This window comes from Erpetoichthys calabaricus, chromosome 8 (assembly GCF_900747795.2).
Source record: "Erpetoichthys calabaricus chromosome 8, fErpCal1.3, whole genome shotgun sequence".
NCBI classification, from domain to species: domain Eukaryota; kingdom Metazoa; phylum Chordata; class Cladistia; order Polypteriformes; family Polypteridae; genus Erpetoichthys; species Erpetoichthys calabaricus.
The window spans coordinates 23682121-23708901 of NC_041401.2; the positions used below are offsets into that span (position 1 = coordinate 23682121).

A 26781-nucleotide genomic window follows, 5' to 3' on the forward strand; every position below is an offset into this window, starting at 1 on the left:
TGTGCTAGGTGTGTGTGTGTGTGTGTGTTCCCTGCGGTGGGCTGGCGCCCTGCCCGTGGTTTGTTTCCTGCCTTGCACCCTATGTTGGCTGGGATTGGCTCCAGCAGACCCCTGTGACCCTATTGTAAGGTTATAGCGGGTTGGATAATGGATGGATGGATGTTCTTATTTGGTTGTTGGAGCTTAATTTTCACACTTTTTTACTTTGTCCTTTTCATTTTGCTGAAATATAGCTACAGTATGTTTCTTCAGCCAGACCTGCTACTCTTTATATTTCCAGCTAAACGGCTTATCAAGTCTTCCTGTTGAAATTTTCCTCCTTTATTCCCAAGTTACAATATTGTTCTGCAAAGCATTTGCCTTTTGAAACTGAAAAGTCTACTCTGTCTTATTAAAAAAAGTTTTTCCTTTTCAGTGGCCACGTCTCTTACTTCATACTGTTCACTTAAATTTCTGGTCTGCATTTTGGGAGAAACGCATGTTCACTGTTGATTTGCTCCTGTGTCCATGCATGAAAGCCATCAAGGCCTTGCTCATCACTCTAAATACAGCTGCAACCACAAAAATGAAATTTCTGGGTGACCTAGTTGTTATTGTTTTTTGTTTTACATTATTGAATGAGATGCTGTTAGGTCCAGAAGTATTTGGACAGTGACATAATTTTCATAATTTTGGCTCTGTATACCATCACAATGGATTTAAAACTAAGCAATCAAGATATGATTGAAGTTATAGACTTTAAGCTTTAATCCAAGTTGTTTAACACACACATTGTATGAGCTGTTTATAAAAGGTATTTTTATACATGGCCCCTATATATTCAGGGGCTTACAAGTATATGCACAAACTGACATAATCATAAATGTAATGATCATTTTCAATACTTGGTTGAAAATCCTTTACAGTCAATGACTGCCTGATGTCTGAACCCGTGGCCATCTCCAAGTGCTGCGTTTCCAACCTAGTGATGCTTTGTCATGTCTTTACTGCAGTTGCTGCTTGTTTGTTGGACTTTGTCATCAGTTTTGTCTTAAGAAAGTAAAATTCATCACCAATTGCATTGAGGTCAGTTGATTGACTTGGCCATTAAAGAATATTCCACTTTTTTGCTTTGAAAAGCACTTGGTTTGCTTTCGCAGTATGTTTTGGCTTATTGTTCACCTTGTGAGACCTTCAGCCTAGACAGAAACAGACTGACACCGGCAGTTCTAAAAAAACACACACGTTTATTACAATTTATCCCCAAACTCCAAATCCCGCACACACATAGTGCTGCCAACACCACAACACCCTTCCTCGGGCCTTTCAATGTCCGTGGGCTGCCCTTCCTCTCCTCACTGGAGCTTCGTCCTACTCCAGCACCCGACTCCAGCTCCCCAACTGTAGGAAGGCGGCCCCTTTTATTGTCACTCGGATGTGCTCCAGGTGCTTGTTGATGAGCTTCTTGCGGCACTTCCTGGTGTGGTGGAAGTGCCGCATGAGCACCCGGAAGCACCCCGGGCATCCCTGGAAGGTCCTTCCTCCACCTGCCCAGGTGTGGCGGAAGTGCAGATCTCCTGGGCTCCACGATGCTCGGGGCGCCCCTGGCGGCGGCCACAGGCCCCACTGGGTTTGAGCCTCCTTGCTCCGTCCCTGTGGTCCCCACCTTATCCAGGGCGCTTGCCCCCTCATGGCCCGGGGGACGTACAGACTGCCTCCCGGTCCTTCCAGGCATCCCGGCTGGGTCTGGTCCCCAGCCTCCTGCCACAACTTGTATTGTGGAGTATCATCTTATCAGTTTTGTAGCATTTATCTGAAGCTGAGTATACCTGCATAGTATAGTCCTGTACATTTCTGAATTCATCCTCCTAGTTCTACCAGCAGTCAAGTCATCAATAAACACTAGTGTCTGACTTCCATTTGCAGCCATGCTGATCATTCCACAATACTTCCTTCACCATGTTACAGTTAATGTGGTATTCATCGGATCATGTTTTTTTTCTCTTCTCCATACTTCTTTGCACCTTGTGGTAAACCCTCTGTCTTTACTCTCATGAAGTCTTCTTTTGATTGTAGACTTTGGCAATGATAGGTCTACCTCCAGAAGAATGTTGTTGGTTTGGTTAAATGTGATGAATTGATTCTTCTTCATCAAGGACAGAATTCTGCAATCATCCAGCACAACTGTCTTCTGTAGTCTTCCAGACCTTCTTGAGTTGTTGACTTCACCTGTGTGTTCCTTATTTTTAAGAATGTACCAAATAGTTGATTTGACCAGTCCTCGTGTTTCTGCTATCTCTCTGAAGGGTTTGTTTTGTTTTTTTTTTTTTAAGGATGGCCTGTTTTTCTTTGCATGGACAGCTGTTTGGAACTCATATTGAGAGTTCTCAGTGATAGCTTCCAAATACAAATTTCACACTTGGATTCAATTCCAGACATTTACCTGCTTAATAGTTAATGAAATAATAAAGGAACTGCTCCCACCTGGATATGGCACAGCTTTTCAGTCAAATGGCCAAATACTTTTGAGCCCCTGGAAAGGGGGAGGCTATACAAAAAAATGGCTATCATTCCTAAATGGCTCATGCAGTATTTTTGGTAAATCTCTTAAATTAAAGCTGAAAGTCTACACTTAAATCACATAATGATTGCTTTATTTCAAATCCATTGTGGTGGTTGTCAGAGCAAATATTATAAATATTATGTCACTGTCCAAATAATTATGGACCTAACTGTAAGTGGACAACATTTTGTGTCAAACTTAACCTATTCAGTTAGGACTGTTTTTACAATATTATTCCACTGTGGGCTACAGTGAGCACTCAGATGAAACATCCACTTGGAAACTTTTAATTTCTTTCTCTCACATTGCATGATATCACAGCATTCACTCCTGCTTTTGACATGGTTGTACATGAAAGTTTTTAACCCTTGATGAGATGTACTAGATTAATTTAAGCCTGTTAGACCTGGTTGTATTCCTACCTCTTGTATTACAAACTGCCAGTCTTCTTTAATTTTATTTACTGCTATAAACTTCTTTAAATCGAGGTGGGGTCATTGATGCTTGATCACATGCCCTTCAATATTGTCATGCTTTTTATTGGTTTACATTATCTGCCAGCATTGCCTCATGGTACACTTGTACTTTGAGGATAGCTCGTTCTACATGAAAATCACTACAGGCTGTACATTAAATGTAAACAAGCTTGGCCAATACCAGTACATTGATAAATGCAATTCATTTTCAACTGAATATTAATAGGATACAGAATTGTTTATCTTCATATCTCAAATGCTGTTCAAAAACCAATCCTTCTCCTTGCTAGATGTTGTTCAGTCATTCAGCCAAAGTCTGAAACAATTTTTCTTGGTAAGTGTAAATCGCACATTTCTCTTGCAGTCGGGACTTTTTCTGTACAAACTCTATAACCTGGCTTAGAGTGTGAGCAATGTCTGTCTTTTCCCAGTGCCAAAGTCCTTTGTTCATTCTTTGTTCCTAGACTACTTGCAGTTCCAAAAGTACCTGTAACACTCTTAAATTTGGACTGAGCATGCTGATTACATTTTGTCTCTTACTAGCTTCCTGTCCGATGCAGAATCATGTATAAACCTTTGGTCCCAGTTATCAAATCTGTCAACACTAACATCCTAGGATACTTGATGAAGTGTGGGAGTCACTATATGACCCTGAACATGTTAATGAGCCCACCTTTGCTCCAGCTATAAAGGTTTGTAAACTGTTACATAAACCTCTATACTTGCAAAGCTCCTTGATATGGTGTTCACTATATAAATGTTCAAAAGTTCATAATGTACATAGTATAAAAAATTATTACTTACTAAGAATAGTAATAATATACCAACCGAAACACATACAAGTATACATAGCATGCAACTTATGTGTATATACACAGTACTACGCAAAATCTTAGGTCTAGTGTTTTCAAAAATAATTCCATGAATTGCTTTAATTAATTAATTAACTTCCTAGAAAGTGCAGTAAACAGAAAAAAATGCATGGTGTTACTACCCCATTGCCTTAAAGAAAATAAGATCAATTCCCTTAGGTACTCTTACATGCACTTTGTGAAGGTACTCGCATGGTAGGTTGTTCTGTTCTAAGCCTCTTTGGAGAGCTTGTCACAGTTCCTATGACTACTTTAGCTCTTTTACTTGCTTCTGTCTCTGCAAGGAATCCCAGACCAAACCCACTGTTCCAGGATTCTGTGTTTCTATTTTCATTTAAGATTTTGGCCATGTCTTTGGGGTCATTGTCTTGATGTAGAATGAAGTTGAAACTGGTCAGATGCAACACTGAATGATTTGTATAAGGGATAAGAATTTGCCCGTACTTATCAGCAGTTAGTGGGGCCGTTGATTTTGATCAAATGACCATCTACAAAATACCCCAAGGCTGCAGGAAATATCCACAGTGGTTCATTGTTGTCTGGAAACATTGATCGATGTGTCCTTCTCTAACGCTTAGGCCGACAATTTTTGTTTGAGCCATTTTTTGCACCCCAGTCCTTGTTTTTATGTGCAGTTGAGTCTTTTGGCTTTCTTTTATCCATCCATCCATTATCCAACCCGCTATATCCTAACTACAGGGTCACAGGGGTCTGCTGGAGCCAATCCCAGCCAACACAGGGCGCAAGGCAGGAAACAAACCCCGGGCAGGGCGGCTTTCTTTTAACTTTGTAGAAATGGCTTTTTGGTCAAAAATCTACCATGACAACCACTTCTGGTAAGATTTCTCTGGATTGTAGATTGGCTGTACCATGGTTGTAGTGTTTTCTGCTAGTTCTGGGCTGACAGCAGTGCTGAACATGTTCTGATTTCAAAGGAAAGTATGCTTGATGTATTTCTTTTTTATCTAGCTCAATTTCTGTGACCAGTCACTTTGTTTCTTGTTCTGAACCTTGCCCTTTGGTTTGTGCTTCAGCAGAAGAACTTTGACAACACATCTGTAAACACCTGTCTGCTATGATATTTCTGCTCAGTAAAGATTTTGATGATCAAGGATGACCACCTTGTGTCTTGTCACTATGCTCACTTTTTCCAAGGTGTGTAATCAGTATGGCCGTTCCTTGCCCAGTTTTATTCCCACTACACAGCTGTTTCAGTTTAATCACTTTGGTTCAACCTGCACATTATGTAATTGATACTTAGCTCTGGTGTTATATATGTGTGTATATTATATTATGCGTGAGTGTGTATATGTGTGTATATTGGGCTTTGAGCTATATGCCTATAAAGATCTCAAAGCTTTTTAACTGGACAATGGTCTATTATTGTGGTGTTTTATCTTATTTTATTACTTTTTGCAAAAATAATATTTTAAACTGTCCAATACACTATTTTCCATGGTGGTAGAGTTGGTGCACAAAACCTCTGACTCCTCAATGTATGGTACCACAGACTCTGACTTCTCTATTTGTAAATTAAACCAATATATAGTACCAGTCAGAAGTTTGGGTTTACTCAGATATTTTCATATTTTTGATAGAAATGTATACCCTTTTTATCAAGATACTATTAAATTGAGTACTAGCATTCCTAAAGTTCAGTTCTGGGTTCAAAAATGGCCAAACTGAGACCTCTGTCTTTAAGAGCCATGTCAGTCTATTGTTTTTTTTTTTGTTTTTTTTTTTTTGCAGAATGAAGGTTATTTTGAAACTGATGATTTCATATAAAAATGTTTATTACTTTCTTGTTAGTGGTGGGCTTTTTTCTGCCATCAGTATGCCTTTTCATCTCTATGAGGTATTGTGTCATTATTAAAAACTATCAGTTTATTAAGCATCAGTTAATTTTATTTTAAATTAGTTGTGTTTTGTAGTTTAAAGTACAGTAGTATTGATTCACAGTCATTTTACTAACACATTTTACATTTTTTTCTGTAAAATAAGCAGTGAATTATACATTTTTGCTGATGTTTGCATTAACTGACATTCTTAAGTGCAAGTTCTGACCTGTATAAAAAATTGATTTATGAGCGATGGCAGCAATAGAACTCGTTCATTACCCTGTATATACAGTATATGCAATATGTATTTGCAAGTATTTGTCTGTGTGTTTGTGTCAGGGCTGTCAAATTAGCCTAAAAATAAGGTTTAAATATTGAAATTAAAAACAAGTAAATATTTGAATATATTCAGACTTAGGTTAATGATTCTGGGTGTTATACATGGGGTGGGCAGTACACCAGTAAATCTGAGACACCGGTAAAAATTGGCCAACCATTACAAATTTTTATCATTTCTAATGAGGGTTAGAAATGTCCTTCTGACAAGGCACAGCATATGCTGGTACACTCAAGAAGAAAGTCCATCCAGGCCTCCATTTTCAGTAGCTAAATTTGAATATTTACAAGCAATTATGTAGCATATGGCCCTACATGTCCTAAAATTGATAGTTTTTATTGCAGTGATTGAATGTATATAAACAGGTGTGTATTGTAGAAAATGAATGCTGTAATAATAATCGTGGACAGCAGAATCGGATGACAGTAGAGCTCAGACTACTTTTGTTAAAATTTGTATTTTGAGTTATTTTTGAAGGTCATGCAGAAAGACAATTTCCCCTTGGGGGTTAATATAGTGTACCAAACACCAAGTATTGTAGCAGTTCAACTTGTGAGAGAAGGGGCAAGTGAGTCCCCACAATGGGGAGAGCAAGACCATGCGTGCTGAAGGAGCTTAAAGTGCAATGAACAGTGCAGCAGGTAGGACGATCCCACTTGGACTTGGCAAAAGAGAGAAGGCATTGTGTTTGACACAAAGGCTTGTAAGGACAGAGGTTCCTTCTTGCAAAGTTTTCCAAGCCTAACAGTGGAGTTGAGCAGGGTCCTTCCAAGGACTATTAAACAATTGTGTCTTTGTGCCAGTCCTTCCTCCAGCTTACCTTGGAATGTTTCATTATATTTCGCAAGCTTTATTACATGATGAAACATCATTACATTTTTTTCTTGTCAAAAGCTAAAGCTAAATCTAGCTAAAACCAATTCAGAGATGCAAAAAATTAAGAAAATGAGTGTTACTAATGCCATTTACTCTGTGCTACCAAAAGAAAATAAATCTCTAATTTATTGCTTACATACAGATACTTCCCACAGTCTGTGATAATGAGATAGCCGTTCATTATCCATTAAGTAATATAAGCATATGTTTAGAGCACCAAGAGAAAGCAAGCTGCACAGAATTTTTACAAATGTAGGATAAAACTTTAAATAAAGCTGGCTATTATATAATCTCCTGACCGGAACAGGATTTATGATTTAGGCAAGGAACTGGAAATGACCTCATGATTCCTCGTATTTCAGAGCTTCTGGTCTGTAGATGAAAAAGAAGCCCCAAACAGCTGTGCTGCACCCTCTTGACTCAGGTTGGAATTACAATTGTCACACTAGCCCTAAGAATCTTTCCTACTCATGTGTGTTACACAACCTCTGCCCCACCTAGATCAGTTAGGTTGAGCAACTTGAACTGGTAGCTCGTGTAAACGAGGTAAGGTTTTGGCATTTGCGTGTTGGGAACTATGGTGATGCTGGAAGTTGAATTTATAAGGAGAAATTAATTTAAAAGGAAAAAATTCTGTAGAAGCTTGGGGGGCTTTCCAGTATGCAAAGAGGACAAGAGGGAGGAGCTGATCAAAGTCTCTTTCGTCTTCACTAGCCACATTCCATAACATCTGCTTCAGAATCTGAATAAACCACTCCACTGAGCCATCAGTATGACAGTGATATACTAAGGTTTGTAAATGTTTGATTTTAAGTAGCTTGGTAACCTCCCATAACATATCTGAGGTAAAGGGTGTTCCCTAGCCCCTGTGGACCCCCCACAAGTTCCCGCACAATATATTTTTATTTAACCTGCCTTAATGGGATGGCCTCAGAATATTGTGTGCCATAATCTACAAAGGCCAGAATATATTTATTTTCTCAGGTGATGGGTTTGAGTGGCTTGATGATGTCAATCATGATCCAATAGAAAGAGGTGTTTATTAAAGACAAGGAGATAAGATTAGCATGGTCAAAAAGCTGACACCCCAGACAGGAGATACATAATTGTTGGACCTCCTCAATGACCCAGGGCCAATAGTGTAAAACACTATACTGGGCTTTGCCAGTTCTGCTAGGGATGCAGACATCTAGCTGCACCAAATACCCGCTTACATTTCTAAGTGGCTAAACTATAGTTTGTACCTATCTCAGCCTTTCCTTTTTTTGATAAGAGTTGAACTGACATCTTTGCAGAGGCTACTTTTAACCAAAGATGCCAAATGGCTGCCCAAGTTCAAACAAAGAGGTATAATTGGAGGAATGATGACTGTGATGGACAAAATAATGCACCTATGAGAAGGCACTGATTTTGTTACTAGAAGTGACTTTAATCCATTCATGAAAGATCACACATGCCTTAAAACTGGGAATACTCCTTGCTGCTCTCTCAAGGCAATTCTGAGGGAAATCCCACAGACACTCTGCTCTCACACTTTCCAAAATTAACTTTTTCCCTCTAAATTCACTCACTGAAACCCAAAAGCTGATGAGCTGCTCCATCCTTCCGGAGCTAAACGCTGACAGTTTCTTTTCTTTGTGAACTGGAAAGCTGAGACCCCTCTACCAAGCCAAACTGTGCCAGCAATCTGAGAAGACTGAGTAGATATTAGTTCAAAAAGGGAACTTAAGCATGTAAACTCTTCTGCCAGAAAGAGTAATGGTTTCTCCCTATGAAATTGCAGACAACATAGCCAAGAGCTTCAATATACCTGAATAAAGGACCATGTCGCAAAGATATAGACTGCGCTCCAACGCAAGAAGAATCCTTCACCTGAACACAGAGCAGCAGCAACTCCACACAACATTGAACATCTTTATAGAATTGGTATTGTAAAACTATCTGTGCCAAGATGATTTAGAACTGTAAATAGCTAGTGAACAGCCAGTTTCTTCAATGTTCCATGTAAAAGAGGGGTTTCAGAGGTTTAGCTAACAGAAAGTCTAGTGTAGGAGTCACTGTCAAATGACTGGAGATGAGAGACTGCTGAATTCCAGTATTTTATATTTTATTTAACGTAACAAACAGGTGATAACAATAAACTAACAAACATGCTGTAGGTAAACCGATAAGGTGGAAAGCAAAACTCCCGGGAACAGGAAAGAACTTCCAGTCGAGAGTGTGACCTTATTAACCTTCCTTACATTCCATGTTTTTCAGTCTTGTCAGTCTTGTGTGCTGTTTTATGTGGAAATATGTATGCAATTAGCATTTCTATAATCCTTGTGTTTATCAATAAATTGTATTATTCTGTATCTTAAAACAAGTGTGCTTCAGTTACCTTGATTTAAGTCTAACTGCTGGAAACTGTCTCCTACATCAAAGAAAGTTAAGAAAAAAAATACTCAATTTGTACCAAATCTAATTATTTAACTAATTACCACAAGATGAATAATCATATAACCAAGTTAAATCCCTTCCCATTCCTACAACAGAAACAGAGTTTAATTCTCTCTGGTGTTTTATTGGTTCCTAAATGGGCACTTAAGAGGCAAGAGTGTGTTAGCTTGCTTACCTCCAGCTGGAAGGCATGTGGGAGTATTAGCAGCTTCCTGACCTCACCCTCATTTTTCAGTCACGCAATAAAGCAAATCATTCTGTTTAACAAAACAGCAGCCCCTGTAGCAAGCAATTAGACGTCCTTTGACCTTCTACAGCGACAATTATATTCCTTATAAATTTACGAGAGTCTTTTGGGCCTTTATGGGAGCACTTGGAGTCGGGGAATTCCCATCTACAGCCATGCCTGTGTTTTCAACGGGTAAAAATGGAGTTCTTTGAGCTTTGCGATCCGTCCAGTCCTGTCCGAGAGTAATCAGTTAGGATGGACTGCTGCATCCATTTTCTAGGTCATCCCCCAAGTATGCAATTATGCAGCTTGCAGACTCATACCAGGGGGTTTCCTCATGAATACAGGTAAGATTGGTCTTTTCTGGGGTCCATTATTGCATAAGAACATAATGGAGAGTAACAATAGTAATGTTACTTCGGAATTGTTTAATGCGATAACCTTATTACCATTTCTAACCACTGTACCTGTGCATAGAAGGGTTAGAGGGTTAGCGACATTCATAATACAGTACATCTGATCTGTAGTCAGTCGGCTTGTTGAGCTGAGGGTAGTGAGGTGCGTTTCATACTGATTCTCCACATTTTTTTAGCAACTAATGGGAACCGGAGGCATTTCTCTCAATTGAGAAATCTTTTGATTTTGGTGCGGCTGGTTGTTTTTAGGAGGGCATTTTTTTTTTTTTTTTTTTTTTTTTTAAACTCTTCAGGCTTTATTGAGTTTGTTTATGTGAGAATAGCCTCTAGAGCCGTTAGATTAAATCAATAGAGGTTTTTATCAACCCTTTCAAGTCAATTATAGTCTTTGAATCTACACATTGAAAATCATTTTTCAGAAACCTATTTATTATATCATGATAACAATTTTTGGCTATACCATCCACCCCTAACTTACAGTATGCTCAGTTTTCTGTATGCTTTTTTCAGTTGTTCATTTAACTTTTACACAAAAGAATATATGGTCATTTGTTAAATGCCACAGTCTAATGAACTGTGCTCAAACCCTATTTTATATTTGGGAGAACTTTATTCTATATATTCATTACAGGTTCATATAACTATCTTTTATATAAACGTCTACACGTGGAAGTATGTGTGTGTGTGTGTGTGTGTGTGTGTGTGTGTGTGTGTGTGTGTGTGTGTGTGTGTGTGTGTGTGTGTCTGTCTGTCTGGCCCAGAAGTGCGAGGCTGCAGCATGATGCTCAAAGAAAGCGACTCTGTCGCCTAAAGTGAAACCGCCGACGAAAGAGAAAGTCACTTAGCTGCTAATACACAAGCAAGGCGAGCACATCGGCAAAACGACACCTCCGGTGAGAGGGAAACTCACTTAGCCGCCGAAAGACAACAGAGTTGAGCACGTCGGCAGAAGTAAACTCCGAGGAAAGAACCTCGCGTTTGAATGATTGAAGTGCCAGAATTCATGGTTTCTCAGAGCCCGGGCTTTTTACAGCATGGGCTTACACAGATACTAGTATATAAAATTATTTTCCTCTTGAAGAGTTTGCGTCTTTTAAGCAGGGCTATATAATATGCTGTAAAATAATAATAATAAAAAAGTTTGATAGTTTTGTTTTATTTTGTTATTTTGTTCTTGATTTCGTAAGTAGAAATGTGAGTCTAGAAATGATGATGGAAACATGAAAAAAGGGGAGGAAAAGGGTTGTCTAATATAAATCATCATATTTTAAAACAAAGTTAAACATAATTAATAATCTACATATGTGTATTAGTAACATCATCATAAAGTACTGTGAAAGAAACAATCTTCACTTTTAGTTTAGATGAGAGAATGTTGAGCCTTTTTATTGAAAAAAAAAAAAGAACAACAGCAGCATTGGGATTCCCACACTATGAACACACAAATTGCATTTTGTAAATGTCATGGTATGCTTTTTATAATACAACCCAAGTGGGTCTACAACATGTTCTATATATACACCTCTCAGGCAAAACAGCAATATTACATTTTATCAATTGAATTACAAAACATATTCAATTTCAATAAAAGGGAGGGTTTGTATACAAGCTTACATGGTGTGCGTATGCAATGGACAGTTGAATGACCTGATCCATTAAGCCTGATAACATTATGGCTTGTCCAGGCAGCTAGATTGAAGAGTCTGAAAATAACCACAAAATGTAACCAAACTCATACCATAGACTGTGGATAGGCTACCTGCCTCAAGTTTGTTCTTCTTCATTACTGTAACTAATGCATAATATTTTGTCAGTATACAATATCTTTGCATGTATATAGATGTTTAAACAGCATGTTGCCATCTCTCAAAAAAGAGAGATTCTGCCTCACTTAGCTACATGTTTGGGATTAACTTACTCTGAAGACCGTATCATATAAGATGTTTACTTATCTGTCGGACAGGTTTGAAACCATTATTGTGTTGTAGTTTTTATTTTAAATGGATGCATTTGCCATCATTACCTACAAATCTACACTCAAGAGCAGCATGTTGCCGCAGTGATAGTGTTGCTGCCTTGAGGTAGGGAGACCCAAGGTTTGCTTCCAGGGTCCTCCCTGCGTGGAGTTTGCATGTTCTCCCGATGTCAACGTGGGATTCCTCCGGGTTTTAGGGTTTCCTCCCACAGTCTAAAGACATGGAGATTAGGTGGCTTGGGTGGTGTGTCTCCAAATTGTGGTCAAATCAATCCTGTTTGCTTTCATTATCATTCAGCTATTGAGCTGTGTCTAGAACTTGATAGGAGTCCACCTATGGGAAATTGTTTAGAAAGGAACACACCTGTGTATAAGAGGACCCACAATTCACAATTTGTGTCAGGACAGAATCTAAGCCATTAAATCTAAGGAACTGTCTGTATAACTCTGCAATCAAATTGTGGAGAGGCATAGATCAGGGCAAGGGTATAATACTATTTCTAAAGCTTTGAGTGTTCCTTGGAGCACAGTGGCCTCAATAACTGTGACATGGAAGAAATTTGGAACCGGGCAAGAAGAGCCTTGGTTAAGGAAGTGACTAAGAACCCAATAATCGCTCTAGCAGAGCTTCAAAAGTCGTGCTGAGACGGGAGAACCTGTAAGAAGGATGGTAATTTTATCAGCACTCTGGCATTTAAAGGACCCAGAGAGGAAGAGGAAAAAGATTCTCTGGTCTGATTAGGCAAAAATTGAAATCTTTAGATAGAACTCCAAACCCTGTCTGGTGAATACCAGGCACTGCTCATCACCTGCCTAATGCCATCCCAGTGGTGAAGCATGGTAGTGTCAGCATCATTATGTGGGCGTACTTCTCAGTGGCAGAGACGGGGAGACTTGGTCAGAACTGAGTTATGGTTGAATGCCACCAGATTCAAAGAGGTTGTTGAGGTAAAACTCCTCCAGAGTGCATACAACCTCAGACTGCATCGATTATTAAACTTTCCACAAGACAATGACTCTTATCATACAGCCAATGCTGGAGTGGTTTCCAGACAAGCCTCTTGATTGTCCTTGAGTGGCACAAGCAAAGCCCAGACTTAAACCCCATAGAACATGTGTAGAGAGACCTGAATGTGTTAGTTTTTAGATGCTTCCCATCCAGTCTAACAGAGCTTGAGGGGATCATCCTGGAAGAATGGGATGAACTGCCCAAATGCAATTGTGCAAAACTTGTGGAGACTTACCAAGAATACATGAATCTGTAATTGCTACCAAAGGGGCTTCTACAAAGTACTGAATTAAAAGTCAGAATGTGTTTATGAATGAAAGATTTCAGTTTTTGATTTTAATTACATTTGCAAACATTTCTGTAAACTAATTTTCACTTTGTCATTAGGGGTTTTTGAGTGTAGATTGACAAAAATGGCACATTTATCTATTTAAATTTAAATCTACAACAAAGTGTACGGAAAGTCTGAAAACTTCCCAAATTCTCTGTATACTTGTGTAATTATGTTCCCATTTATAAGGAGCTGGTGGGTGGCTGTGAAAATCAGCATTTCTGCATTATAGTTTTAATGTTCAGATAATGCAACACTGCATTTTCAAGCCCTCTTAATGCAATGTGGTGTTGTGATGTAAATGTATGGATAGCTTGATGATAGTTTATCTGCATTGACTTCCATGTCAGTTAATATTTTTAACTGAAATATTGACAGGGCTAACTATTCAGATACTGATTTTGTTTGTTATGATACTTGCCATGTTAAGAAATTACTTTTTTTTTACTAAAATGTTTAACAGATGCATTAATTACTATTTTGTCATGCAGGAAGTGGAGCAACAGCTGTGGTTCAAGCAGCCCTTTGCAAACCCAGGCAAGAACGAGTTGCAATAAAAAGAATTAATTTAGAAAAATGTCAGACAAGTATGGACGAACTCTTGGTAAGTTGAGTTATGCACTTTTACTTTATATGCTTGCTCTCTTCTTCTGCATCAATGTCTTAGCAACTCTCCTGTTTCGTTTTTCATATGGTCATCAATAAATTTGAAAAGGTTTCAATAAAAGGACATAGTTGGACAAAAAAATACTATCACATGATTTTGCTGGAGGTACTTTGTTCTCAATGACACAGAATCAGACTGGCTTTATTCCAAATAAAGATAAAATATGTTTTTTATTTGCTTTCTTTTTAGTAATGTTGTGTATTTATTGATATTACCACTACATGAAATACACCATGCAAAATTAATGCTGATTGAGATTCCATATTTATAGTCAACACATTAATGCATGCTGCGGTGAGCTGGCGCCCTGCCCAGGATTTGTTCCTACCTTATGCCCTGTGTTGGCTGGGATTGACTTCAGCAGATCCCCGTGACCCTGTGTTAGGATATAGTGGGTTGGATAATGACTGACTGACATTACTGTAATGCATGTATGAAAACTGTAATCTTCTGTCATTCAATACCCTTCTGCTATATCATATACATGTTTCCTATACCTAGTACATGTTCTGCTGGCATGTTTACATTCTATACTGGTAGCCATAGATGGAATAAATAACCTTATGTTATGTAGAATATGAAATTTGGAGGTGGAGTCTAACATGCAGAATTAAAAAGATTATAAATAGCATCATTGCCAGACACCAGAGGGCCACATCAGTTTATTGAAATGTAATGAATATTGCACCTTCAGCCGTGTAAATGTACATGGCACTTGTGCTGACTTCTCTCCACGCAACATGGATCAATGTTTTTTTCATGTGTGTTGCACAGTTGACAGATCAGTTCTTAATACATATCATGTATGTTTACATATGTAAAATGTACCAAGCATTTATATGGGAATAATGTTGGTTTTTTTTTTTTAGCAATATTTTCATCTTGATTTTCATTCTACATTTCCAGGGGTTCTAATTATTTAATTAATCCATGATTTACTAATTAGTGGGTCTGACGCTAAAGTAGTTGCAGCCTTTTATTATTCAGAGTTGTTAGCCAGCTTGTCTGCTCTGCTCATTTTTAATTGTCATTAATAAGATACAGCGAAGTGGGAAAACTGCACAGAGAAAAGGCAAAATATAATGAAATCAACAAAAGAGTTAAGCATTTAAATTTATAGCAAAAGCAGAAATATTTCTAAATGTCTTATAAATGTAAAAATCATGTGGTTGTGCTTTTCTGAATGTAGAATAAGAGAAAAAAATACCAGCTAATTAAATTAGATCAGTGTTGTCAGTTGTTGTCACTGATTATGAATCTGGTTGGAACAAAAACCTGCAGCCACAGGGGGTCCCCAGGACTGAGTTTGGGAAGCATTGTCCTAAGTGTTATAATTGCCAGGGAGACAATGCAATTTTTTATAATACTTGCAGTAACAAGATAATAATGTTATATATATATTTAATTTACAAATTCAACAGCAAACAGCAAATTTGCTAGAAGTTAACAAAGTAAGCTGTGCAACAGAAAATTCACTGCATTTCAGTATAAATGAGTGTGAATACTAGTTCATGTAAATGATATTTCTGTGACTACATGAAGGCAATGACACCATTTTAAACCTTATATACTAAATACTACAGCCCAACTGATTACAGATTTTTGCCACTAATAAAAAATCCAAAAAAAAGAGTCTTTGATTTATGGTGACCAATATTATTGGCCAATAAATAGCCCCTTCCCCTGGTTTAGAAAAAGAAAGGAAAAAAACTGTTATAAAAATATTCAAATAAATGTTTCATAACAAAATGTGCATACAGTTTGGATTATTTTAATTATGTACAAAGAAGTGTCAATTTTGTTATCAGAAAAGTATATATCCATAAAGTAAATAACAGTGTATATTTATATATAAATAGCAATATAAATCTGAATGAAGTGATATCAGTATAATTAAACTTAAATGTTTTGCTGTTAGCAAAACAATAAAAAAATAAACACAAGAAAACTTGATTATTGTAAAGAGCAACTAATATGAGTTAGTTGTCAAACTAACACTCCCATTCCAGTAAAAGGAAAAGTTATAATGCCGGAAGCATAGCTTCTGTATGCTTGTATACCATGGAGAGCGCTCTTTGTCCTCATAAATATTGCCCTTAACACCGAGCACCTGCATTCTGGGCACTAATGATACTCGACTACTTCAAGCCAAATATTCTTTTCACTGAGCAAAGAGTTCTTTATATTTAAAGTGGTTTCGGTTGAGACTCCAATACCCAAAAAGGTTGCCTGATTTCCTATGTATTACAGGTCCTTGCAGAGAGTGCTACAGTTCTTCCATGATGCCTTCAGCTTAATTTTGGCTTTGTCTTACTCCAGACACACTATACTGCAGTACTTTTGTATTTTGCATGTGTTTTGCACATCACTTCCATAATCAGCAATTTTATCATTTTTAATTTGTTAGTTTCCATTATCAATTATAAAACAGATTTCTGCAGTGCACTGCTCTGCTTTTTGGTTAAAGATTGTACTAACAAACAAATTTTAAACACTGATCCAGTGCTCAAGAAATACTGTTTTACTCCTATCCTGTTTGGTTTCTTGTTAAACATGAGATCCTGGATTTCCTGCTATTTTATAGTCAGTTTCCTTTCCTATTAAACATAATGGGAAATAACTTCCATATTTCTAGGTTTGCTTTTTTGAATTTAAAATAACAATTTAAAGAGCATTTTCAGTGTCGGGGAAACACTACTTAGCTACCTCAACCACCCTGTATCTTTTGGAGGCTGCTGGCACATAATTCCTAAAAAACTGACAAATTAAAAGTAAGTATTAAGGTTAAGTGTGTTATATTTTTGCTGAATCTGTAAAGGGAGAAAGTACCTTGCTTATTTTAATCCTGTATGTTATTCTTTGACCCATGGATTTTTTTTACTTAGCTGTTGTTAATGAAATGAAACTTCATTATAATACAACAACAACAACATTTATTTATGTAGCACATTTTCATACAAAAAGTAGCTCAAAGTGCTTTACATAATGAAGAGAAGAAAAATAAAAGACAAAGTAAGAAATTAAAATAAGACAACATTAATTAACATAGAAAGGAGTAAGGTCTGATGGCCAGGGTGGACAGAAAAAAAAAAAAAAAACTCCAGAAGGCTGGAGAAAAAAATAAAATCTGTAGGGGTTCCAGGCCACGAGACCGCCCAGTCCCCTCTGGGCATTCTACCTAACATAAATGAAATAGTCCTCTTTGTAGTTCGGGTTTTTCACGGAGTCACTTGATGCTGATGGTCATGCAATATTTAATATATTCAGTAACTCCATTTGTGAAATATGAACAGACTGCCCATGCTTTATCTTATAGAAGATATAGATGGGCTCTGACGTCATGTCTTTTTTCACCCAAGCACCAGAAAGGCACATAGCAGGGGAGGGAGCAGGATAATAGTGAGCAATTTTGTATGGGTTATACATATGCATTAAAGGCACTTGAAGTGTCCTAGTTCTACACTACTTTTTGATCATGTCACTTTCTATTCACAGAAAATACCATTTATGTGAACTGTGGTGTTTTTTAAGGCTTAATAGGGTTTTTATTTATTGGTAGAGAGACGCATTGTGTAATGCTTCACAGGTTCTAAAATAGTTCTTAACAAACGTGAGTTCAGGGTAGAAATGACAAAAATGGAGGAGCTTCCAGTTTTCAATCCTTCCAGCAGGATCGTGATCCAGATGGATGGATACCAGATGTGACATCAGAGGTGTTATAGCCATCAATCGTATGGTCTGCAGGGGGAGGAAGAAAAAGGTTTTTGGATACAGCTCCAACCCTTGGAGCAGCGGTAGAATTACAATCACTAGAGCCCTTCAGCAGTCTCTCATGCATACGTGCATGACTACAACAGAAATTCTGATACTGTTATATCTCTAGTGCTAAGTGATCCCTGCTGAAATTTCTTGTAATTCCCTGGGCAGTGAATCCAAATGTAGGAAAACCAAGCTTCTTCTCTTCACCTTTAAGTGCATTAATTAATGCACCTTATCGGTATAAATCAGTATTTAAGAATTCCTTTTACCTGGAAGAAGACAATCCTAGTTTTTAGTGCGCTGGAGTACTTGATTTGAAGGCTTACAAATTGCATATTTCACACTAAGGTATTCCTTCTCTGATTTATTGTGAAAACTAAAATAAAGTAAGATGTAACTTAAATGTAGATATAGCATTTAGCATTGAAATTTCTGCAGCAATACTTAAATTAGTGCTATGTCATTTGTGGGATGTAATGTGTTTTGTTATAGGGGAATGTAATGGACAGACATAACAAAGCAAATTGCATATTGACATTGAAAATTCAGTACTAGGCTTTTAGACTAATTTATAGCTTTTCTCATTTACCTCTCCCTTTCCTGATATTCTTAAACTAAATTTACATTAAACAAGTCCAGTGCTAGTTTTTTTGATCTTGTCCAGATAGAATGAAGTACACCGTTTGATTTGTTGCATTTTATTCTGTTTTTAGTATCCAGAAACAAAATACAATTTGCTAAATTTATTATTAGTAGTATTATTAGATTATGCATCCCTAATTTAAAATGTCTTCCACCAGAAACGTTTATGATTTCAGATATGTTTGGATTTTTGAATATTTGCATATGCACCTTGAGGATGGGACCCAAGCCTAAACGCAAAATTTATTAGTTTCAAATATACCTTATACACATAACCTGAAGGTAACAAATTGGCACAGCACAGGTTTAACTTAGACTCTGAACATTTGTTTGAGCAGTTTCTGACTTAAGCAGAGGGGGAGGAGAGTTTGTAATACTGTAGAACAGCCATGTAGTGTTTTTCCTGGAGCCGACTAGGGAAAAAAGTGTTAAATGCAGGAAATTGTCAAGGATTTCTTAGTATCCCTTCAGTGTAGCTCTGAGTTCACTATGTTCAGTTTTTTTTTATATTTATATTTTATTTTTCTTTATATGCAGTTATTTTTAGATTTAATAGTTGTCATCCAGTTTGAAATGTCATGTCTTGTTTTGTTTATTTAATCTGTTGAATTATTATTGTCATTTTTGTTGTTATAAATCTTATGTAACTTATTTATTGAATGAACAAAGTTATCCAACACCAACTGGCACTGTGTGAAAAATCTAATTGCTCCTTATGCTTAATAACCAGTTGCAATCATATGCTTCATATAATTCAACTACTTTTTTCTGATCTTTTCAGGAACTTCCATAGAGGCATTATACTATTGGTCAAAAGTTTTAGAAAACCTCAACTTTTTCAGTTTTTATGGAAATGTATGCACTTTAATGTCATGTTATATGAAATCAAGGCATAGAACAAATAAACAGTGCCAAATAAAAAAAAAAAATAACTCAAGGAATCATTAAGTGTACAAAATTGTATTCAAATTTTTGATTAATCAAAGTAGCTACCTTTTGCTGATAATAACAGCCAAACTGTGGTAATCCTTTTGATTTAGAATGCCAGTCACTCTGTGCAAGTCACTAACTCTGCCTCCTGCAAAAAAAACCCAAACCATCACACTTCCACCTCCATGTTTGACAGTTGGTGTCACACACTGAGGAAACATCCTTTGACCAACTCGATGGCATACAAATGCCCTTTGAAATGCCCCAAAATTTCAAATTCTGATTCATTGGTCCATAAGACCTTCTTCTAGTCTGCAGTAGTCCGCAGCTGGTATTTCAAGGCCCTGTTTTGTCCTTTAAGCAATGAATATCTGACTGCCACTCACCCTGTCAAACTTGCAACACAAACTCTCCTCTACACAGCAGAAACTGAGACTTGTTTTTTTCAACCACTATTAAGCTGTGCTTGGAGCTGTTGTGCTGTGAGGTGCCTATCACATAAGCTGGTCACCCTCAGTAACATGTCTTCTGATTGTGTTGTGAGTTTGGGTCTGCTAGGTCTGTTCCAGTCAAGAGTTTCCTCCAGTTGCCTTTGGATTGTGTAGGACACCGCTGCACTCACTGACACTTTCATTTTTTCTGCAGTTTCTCTAAGTTAAACCTACACTTGTAAGGGTAATAACGTGCTCTCATTGCATTGTTAATTGCTGTTTTCTTGCCTTTATCACTGGAATTTACACGTTTCTACAGTGTAATAATGTATAATTAGTACTTCAGAAGGTGCAGTATTACAGTCTATTCTAACTTTAAGACAGACAGGGGGTTTCTAAGTAATCAAAAGAAGTTGGACACCTGTGGGAAGTTGAAACCTGAAGGGCTTCAACTTGCAAGGCTTAATTTACTGTAATTGCTGCAGAACATCTGTAGGTTATAATCTATTAGTTGTTCCCTGAAGATGGCCCATTTGTAATATTATGAAATTTCCTTTTTTTTTCAATTATTGCTAACCTCAACTTTAAATTTAAACCTTTGCCAGTTTATTGCTTTCCTTTCCACCATTTTAGGGCATTCATTGTATTTCAACTGATTTATTTTGAAGAAACACTGAGGTGTCCTAAAACATTTGACTTTTAGTGTATGTGCTTGTTAAATATTGAGGAAGGCTGTGTGTAATCAAGAATTAGTCAATCACCAACTCCATTTATTATTTTATTTGGTTGGTTTAAGTATGGGGCAGTTACATTTTGAAACTTCAGTTGATGTTGGACAGTTTTGTTAATTAGATAAGTAAATTGCATTAAAAAACTGATCATTTGTGTACATGGGTGCCTTTTATCTATTTCTATTCTTTTTCTGTTATATTTTTTCAGGTCTTCAACCCAAATCTTTTAATGTTAAACATTTCAATCATGACATTTTATGTACTGTATATCTGAAGGGAAAATCTGTGGGGTTTGGATGGGCTAAAGACATTTTTACTGATTCTGTGTTTTGGATTTGATGGTGGTAAAGTGGAGTTAAATAGGGGTAAAGTATGGGTTGGAGTGTGATTTTGGTTGTATTGCTTTTGATATCTGGAAAATCTTACTGTTCTTATTCCTTTTATAATACAAAAATGATCTCATTGTTTCAGAAGTAACTTCAAGCTGATGTATAGCACTATTGAATAGTTCAAACAATGTAATTGTAAAACAAAGTACTTGATAATGCTCCATTCTTTTCTTTAGACAATAAACTTCTGTTTCGAGTAAATCAGCAGATTTGCATCATTCTTGTAGTAAAATAATAAATCAAAAAAATGCATATTATTTGACTGTGTAGATATATATATATATATACATTAGAGCAGATTAAACAAAAACAGGGACAAATTTACTTCAAGAGTAATGAAAATCAGGATATTTAAAATTGTTAACAAAACTATCTCTTGACTGACGCTGTCCTCATATAGCCTTTGATTAGTGTCTGGATTCTGGAATTAGGTATTGTAGACCATTCATCTATACAAAATCTCTCCAGTTCAGTTCAATTTGATGGCTGCCAAGCCTGGACAACCTGCTTCAAATCATCCCATAGATTGTCAATGATAATCAAGTCAGGGGACTGTGACAGCCATTCCAGAACATTGTACTTCTCCCTATGCATGAATGCCTTTGTAGATTTCCAACTGTGTTTTGGGTCATTGTCTTGTTGGAATATCCAACCCCCACGTAACTTCAACTTTGTGACTGATACTTGAACATTATTCTGAAGAATTTGTTGATATTGGGTTGAATTCATCTGACCCTCGACTTTAACAGGGGCTCCAGTCCCTGAACTAGCCACACAGCCCCTCAGCATGATGGAACCTCCACTAAATTTGACAGTAGGTAGCAGGTGTTTTTCTTGGAATGTGGCGTTCTTCTTCCGCCATGCAAAGCGCTTTTTGTTATGACCAAATAACTCAATTTTTGTCTCATCAGTCCAAAGCACTTTGTTCCAAAATGAATCTGGCTTGTCTAAATGAGTTGCATACAACAACCGACTCTGTTTGTTTGTGGCGTGAGTGCAGAAAGGGCTTCTTTCTCATTAGCCATACAGATGTTCTTTGTGCAAATTGTGCTGAATTGTAGAATGATGTACAGATACCCCATCTGCAGCAAGATGTTCTTGCCGGTCTTTGGAGGTGATCTGTGGGTTGTCTGTAACCATTGTCACAATCCTGCGCATATGCCGCTCCTGTATTTTTCTTGGCCTGCCAGACCTGCTGGGTTTAACAGCAACTGTGCCTTTGGCCTTCCATTTCCTGATTCCATTTCTTACAGTTGAAACTGACAGTTTAAACCTCAGAGAGCTTTTTGTAGCCTTCCCCTAAACCATGATACTGAACGGTCTTTGTTTTCAGATCTTCTGAGAGTTGCTTTGAGGATCCCATGCTGTCTGTCACTCTTCAGAGGAGAGTCGAAGGGAAGCACAACTTGCAATTGACCACCTTAAATACCTTTATATCTCATGATTGGACACACCTGTCTATGAAGTTCAAGGCTTAACAAGCTAATCCAACCAATTTGGTGTTGCAAGTAATCAGCATTGAGCAGTTACATGCATTCAAATCAGCAAAATTACAAGGGGACCCAAATTTTTGCACAGCCCGTTTTTCACATTTGATTTAATTTCATACAACTAAATAGTGCTTCACTAAAAATCTTTGTTCTGAAAACACACCAGTTCTCAGATGTTCCTAGGAAATGAAAGACATTCCACTGTTACCTTTTTCGTTGAAAGTAGAATCAATTATTATGCAGGCTGACAGGGTTTCCCAAACTTTTTCATATGACTGTAGTAGTGAAACAGGACTGTGAGGAGGACCCTGCCTGGCTCCCTACTCCTGACGTCATGCATTCTCCTCCCCTCGGCCTGCAGCCTCTGTCTTGGATTAGTGCAAATATATCACTCCTGCCAGCGAACTATGGTTCTTAGCGCAATGAGAGAAGTCGCAAAATCAACTGGAATGTTCAAGTCGTTCTCTCATGAAAGCGGACAGACAGACAGACATGCATATATACACGTTGGATTTTATATATATAGAGATGAGTTTAGACTACCTACATGGTAATAAACTGACCATTGTTTCCTATACTACTTTGTTAGATTGTCAGCTGATTGTGCTCAGTTGGAAGAATCCTAATGAACCTTCAATTCCTCAGTAGGAAAATATTTTATAATATCAAAATATCAATTTTATAATCTCAAAAAATGTTTTTTCTTTGCTTGGAACTGGGTAGAGCTTTGCTAGAATTTGGCAGGAATTCATCAATGTTATTCTAAAATAACTCTGGTGAGCTCCTGCCCATGTATCAGTGAAACTCCAATTATTTTAGTTAATAGGAAATGTTATAACACAGTGGATGTTTTTTTTTAAATTACTAATTAGCTTTCTACTTTGGAATGAGGAAATGTTTTAGTCTGGCTTATGTTTACAAATCTTAATTGTTTTTGTGATGCATTGGATTGATTGTATTTCTAATTCAACAGACTTTTAAATCTTAATTTTGTTCTACTGTTGTTTATCATAAAACTGTAATACAGTACAGGTAGTCCCCAGGTTACGGACACACGACCTACAACATACGAACGGGGCTGCAGCTGTGACGCATGCGCCTCAGTAACTGCCGCTCCGTCATCTTCAGCCCAGGGACGCTGCAAGCGGTGGCTGGACAGAGGCGGGAGGGGGTCAATTTCGCTGCTTGCGCAGTGTAGTGTCCGTCAGGTGGCTCCTGGCGGCAAGCGGTTTCACTGCCTGCCTCCCACTGCAAGTGGTGACCCTGTTGTGGCTGAACGGAGGCCATTGAGGGTGAACGGGGAGGTCGGAGGTAGCATTGTAGTGTGCCTTGGATGGCTGCGTGTTGAATGGGTGCGGTGGTGCGGCAGAACACTGCAGGCAGCATACTGTAGTGGAGGTGACTGTGATGTGGACTGGTGATGAACCGCGCCTTACTGCCCCCATTCATTTTCAATAGCAAGCCTGCTTGTACTGTTACGCACATAGCAGGAAGTTGTCTCTTGTCAGTACAGGGTGGTCCAGATTTAATTCTGCAGATCCAGATTGTCTGGATGACTTTGATTTATGCGGGGACGATTCTAGTTCGGCACAAAGACGATTCTTCGTGTCGTCAGTTCGCACACTTCTCGATGGTCCGGGATTTTTCGGGTGATTTTCTATGTAATAAACTGAATAAGCTATAGCGTAATGAAAATTGCATAATTAGATCTGGACCACCCTGTACATCAGACGTGTTGATGACTGGTGCCTAATCTGCTGTGATAGCGTGTACAGTGCTGTACAGAAGAGCTCATCTTAACCTTTTGTCTTCACCCTTCAAGAATGTCTCTGAAACACAAATCTGATGCAAGTGCTGGTGCTACAGTAAAGAAGAGAAAAACCATTACCATTGAAAATAAAGTAGAAATAATAAAAAGGTCAGAAAGAGGTGAAACTCCATCATTCATTGGCAGAGCACTTGGTTACAGTCGGTCATCAATAACATTTATTAAAGTAATGCACCTGTTCTGACTTGCATACAAATTCAACTTAAGTACAAACATACAGTCCCTATCTCGTACGTAACCCGGGGACTGCCTATATATAAATTTGGTACAAATATAACTTTAAAGAAAAGTTAACAAATAAAATGAAGAAAGCACTGTGTGACCAGTAAGGGGCAGTGTAGTATCACCAACCTCAGATTCAACTTAACAGAGTCCCTGGTGCATGTACAAGGTGTTTCAATGATAAATACTAGGGATGCGCTGATCAGGTCTTTTAAGGCTAATTCCGATACTGATTTTTTTTTCCTTTATCCCTTTAAAAACCTTTTTACACTAATCTCTTACATAACTAGACAAATAGAAGTTTTATGATCTATACTAAAGTGTATTATTATAACTAAACTATACACCACAGGTGTTAACTGTTAGTTTTTTATTAACAGGCTGTATGCTTATTGTTCAGTGATAGTAAAATAAATAACATTTCCTTAAAATGCATATTTTAACTAATAAAATATGTATTAAAATAATTATCCATAATACATCTCTCTATTATAATAAAAAAATCTTGGGTCGAGACGTGTTCTTCTTGGAAAGACACTTTGACGTCCCACGTGAGTAGACTTTACTACCTTTGTAAGCAAGACCCATGAGATGGTGACTTTTGCATGTCACACCCTACTTACAAACAATTTAAAACAAGATCACAGACATCTAACCTCTCAGTTGTTGGAATGATTTTGGCAGACACACTTCATGTGCTCCCAGCTCTTAAAAATTTTATACATTCTAGATGGCACTTCAGAGTGGAATTAAAAAGCTCGTAGGTCCAATCGGGGTCAGAAATAAAAGAGTTCATAAAGACGTTCAAAAACATTGGCACGATACACATGCTGAGCAGGTTAGAGATTATGAAAGCAGTGGAATTCGAAAGGCTCAAGAAAAAAAACAGCGTGATACACATGCAGAGGAAGTTAAAGAATATGAAAGTAGGAAAATAAGAAAGTATCAAAAAAAAGATAATAAAGATCGCATTAGCACAAACAAACAGAAATTATTGCTCAGTGAAATAATGGAACAGAAAAAAGAGATTGAAAATATGGACATAGGTGATATGTCAGAAGTATGTAGATATTGTAAGCCTTTAAAGTTTAAGTCGGAGACTTGTTAATCGGCTAATTCGTGTTGCCATTAGGGAAAAGGGCGTATCTGCGAGAATTAAAAGATTTGTTGTTTGGTGAAAGTGAAATCCACAAACACTACAGGCAAAATATCTGAATCTACAATAATCTTATCGTGTTCGCATCATACAGTGCTCAAAACGTAAATTTAAACAATAATGGGCCATACACTATGACTATCTGTGGTCGCACAACAATTAAAGCTACGACAAGTTTAATTTAAAAGAAACCACAATTTGGTCAGGTGTATACAGTAGACCCCCGCAAAGTCGCGGTTCAGAGTTCGCGGCCTCAGTCATTTGCGGATTTTTCCTTAGAACCTATCTAATAATTGTTAGCGGAAACCGCAACTATCCTCCGCAATTTGTGTCGCTTTTTTCGTGGCAATACTGTACTGTAGAGAGAACAGGAAGCAACTGTAGAGGAAAACACAGCTTGGGATGATGAAAGTAGCCAATAGAATTTGAAACTGCAACTCCCAGCAGTCCCTTCAGTGGCTCTGATTGGTCTTCTGCTGAGGGTGCTGGTGCTGTTGGGGTCAAAGGATGTCAGCACAGCTTTTAAAAAGGGGGCCAGTGACCAAAAGCAAAAGAAAAGTTTTTGTAATTTGTGTTTCAAGTTCCTGTCTGGCTGCCTTCTGTTGGGTTGCCTGTACTTATTCATTTTGTCCTGGATCGTTTCGTGGTTGACGTCTGGATTGTCTGCCGTCTGCCTGTGTACATGAGGACTGTAAGTGGATTCATGGCCATCCTGCAAAGAAAGGACCGCTCCTGAACCTGTCCACTCGTCTTCACCATTTCAGAAACTTGCGGTAGGACTATCTTTACATTCCCATTCAATGTGCAGATCTCTGGACTATCTACTTTCATCATTACATTTCATCTGTTGCCGTTTTTCATGAACGTTTTTCATGATTTACTGTGTGTGTTTTGTTTGTGCTTTGTTGTGTTTAATGTGTAATCGGCATAAGGGGAACAGGGGTGGTATCATTGTTTTCATTTATTTCATTTGTTTTCATTACATTCTTTATTTGCTGTTTGATTACCGGTTTACTTTGTTTTTATCTCTGTTTGTGAGTGCGTGCGGGTCGGGCCAAGGCTGAGTGCGTGTAAAATGATCAGTGTTGCAGTAATTGTGATGCTCTTTGCATGAAAAAATTTCACTTTTTCTTTGTGAATTGTGACATTTACTTAAAAAGTGCAGCAAAAAAGTATTTGGCGTCCAGGGATGCATT

General features: G+C 37.7%; 1 protein-coding gene across 2 annotated transcripts in view; it reads left to right on the forward strand.

Annotated features, from left to right (window-relative positions):
• stk39 (serine threonine kinase 39) overlaps positions 1-26781 on the forward strand; it is a 134836-nt gene that overhangs the window by 8829 nt on the left and 99226 nt on the right. For both annotated transcript variants that reach the window (XM_028806362.2, XM_028806363.2), the window contains exon 2: positions 13832-13944. In XM_028806362.2, the coding sequence (XP_028662195.1) occupies positions 13832-13944 (113 nt within the window). The remainder of the gene's footprint in view (positions 1-13831; positions 13945-26781) is intronic.